The 1,689-nt window shown below is 39.8% G+C and overlaps 2 protein-coding genes across 2 annotated transcripts in view; one reads left to right on the top strand and one right to left on the bottom strand.

Annotated features, from left to right (window-relative positions):
* LOC116840890 overlaps nucleotides 1-528 on the top strand; it is a 1,224-nt gene extending 696 nt beyond the window's left edge. The window contains exons 2-3 of the mRNA XM_032808214.1: nucleotides 61-193; nucleotides 511-528. Coding sequence (XP_032664105.1) covers nucleotides 61-193; nucleotides 511-528 — 151 coding nt within the window. The remainder of the gene's footprint in view (nucleotides 1-60; nucleotides 194-510) is intronic.
* On the bottom strand, nucleotides 497-1,300 carry LOC116840883. The gene is made up of 4 exons (XM_032808206.1): nucleotides 1,089-1,300; nucleotides 932-1,005; nucleotides 673-846; nucleotides 497-590 (listed from the first exon to the last, which is right to left on the bottom strand). The coding sequence occupies exons 1-4, from the start codon at nucleotides 1,235-1,237 to the stop codon at nucleotides 532-534; spliced, it is 456 nt and encodes a 151-aa protein (XP_032664097.1). The 5' UTR covers nucleotides 1,238-1,300; the 3' UTR covers nucleotides 497-531.
* Between the last annotated feature and the right edge of the window lie 389 nt (nucleotides 1,301-1,689).

Consider the following 1,689-nt stretch of genomic DNA (forward strand, 5'->3'; position numbering starts at 1 on the left):
CTTTACTAGTCCCATGCCATGGCATCTTCTCGCAAGATCCGACAAATCGAGAGCATACTGGTTGACGGTTAATCATCATGGACTACGATGGGATGACGGGATCGTTGCATACAGCAGAGCCAAGCACTTGATTACGACAGCTGTGGTTGGCAAATCATGCGATGTGGAACATAAAGACGTTTTCCCGCCACTCGTAAAGGGGTGTGAAAAGCGAGAATGGTTGATGAATCTTCTGGACGACAATGTAAAAAGTAACCTGATCATCGAGACCTTGGATGCGGATTACGAGGACATAGTTTCCTTGGACAAATTGGATGCAACCAATATTTTACGATGTAATAATCATATTAAGCATTGTGCTTTACAGAATGTATTAAAAATATTCAATTGGTGGTCTCAGCGCCCGGAGAGAGTTGTAAACCTTTATAAATAAACATTTTTTTTTAATGTATTAATGTTTATCTTTTTATTTCCCATCAAAGTATCTGCATAGGTACGCATACATTAGAGAAATTTTTTTTCGCATAGTTTTCAGAATGTCTCGAGTACTCTAGAATATTCTGGAGAGTGAATCATGAACGGAGGGGTCACTGAAAAGAAGGAGAATCGATAAAATCATCAATTGTGTCGAACTTACATATGAATTTATATTGAAAATTAACGCTGTCTTACCTCGTTTCTGGAGCGGAATCTCGGCAATGGGGTAATGTTCCCAATTAATCGCTGGGTCGTTGATATCAATGACATAGTCGGGAAAGCGTTCCCAGATAATTGGTGGGTCATCGATATCACCAGAAATGTCGATTACCTCCACTTCTTTGTTAACTTGCTCGTTTTGGATGATTTCTAAAATTATATATATTATTAGCGTATAAAAAAGTGGTTTTAAAATAAGTCGTAATTAATATTTTACTGATATATGTAAACTTACCCACGTCGTTATCGACGTCTTCTACCGCCGTTCTTATAGGCGAGAAAATCACATGTTTGGTCGAATTTCCTGGGCTATGGAAAATAATAATCATTAATTTCATATATTTTTCTAGTGTATTGTAGTTTTTATATAATTATTACGATATTTTGCTTACCTAGTATGGTTGAGTACAACCCCGATCATACCCCAGACATCCTCCATTTCTTCCCCGTAATCACGTCTGATTATGAAGATTTCTCTCACAATTTCTTGGATCCGATCGTTACAAAGTCTTCCGCTGTTAAATAGCAATACGAGTAGCATGCTGCTGCATTCGCAAGCGAAGATATAAAATAAATTATAGTTTTCCGCGTCGTCGCTTTCCGATACGCGAGATAAATATTTCTCGCGATCAATATTCGGGTCCGCGTAAGAACCCGCGACGATACATACCGCGCACTAGAACACTTAATCGCGACATAGTATTCACGTGTTGTGTTGTCGAGATCTATACAACTTGTGTTTTCGAAAGACAAAATTCTTTTTTTCGGGGGGGAGGGGGGGCTGTTGAAGATAAACACTAAAAGGATGTCTCTACCCATCAAAGTATCTCTATGCATTAGATAAAATTCTTTTCGAGACCGAATGTTCTCCTCAAAAGATCTTTCTGGAATATTCGAGAATATTCTAGGCGCGCCGGAGAGGGGAAAAGGCGAGTGGGCGGCCCGCTTGCGAACAGGGAGGGAGGGAAAGGCCGCGAACACGTCGAAAAGGGG

Source organism: Odontomachus brunneus, unplaced genomic scaffold (assembly GCF_010583005.1).
Source record: "Odontomachus brunneus isolate Ranch 3 - 2012 unplaced genomic scaffold, Obru_v1 Obru_scaffold_012, whole genome shotgun sequence".
In the NCBI taxonomy this organism is placed as follows: domain Eukaryota; kingdom Metazoa; phylum Arthropoda; class Insecta; order Hymenoptera; family Formicidae; genus Odontomachus; species Odontomachus brunneus.

Bases quoted from the DNA above. Each gene is read 5' to 3' on its own strand.
- LOC116840883 (XM_032808206.1), bottom strand. From the start codon at position 1,237: ATGCTACTCGTATTGCTATTTAACAGCGGAAGACTTTGTAACGATCGG. The intron at 1,006-1,088 runs GTAAGCAAAATA...TATTTTCCATAG, and splicing joins GTTGTACTCAACCATACTAG to CCCAGGAAATTCGACCAAAC. The intron at 591-672 runs GTAAGACAGCGT...CCTTCTTTTCAG, and splicing joins GATTCCGCTCCAGAAACGAG to TGACCCCTCCGTTCATGATT.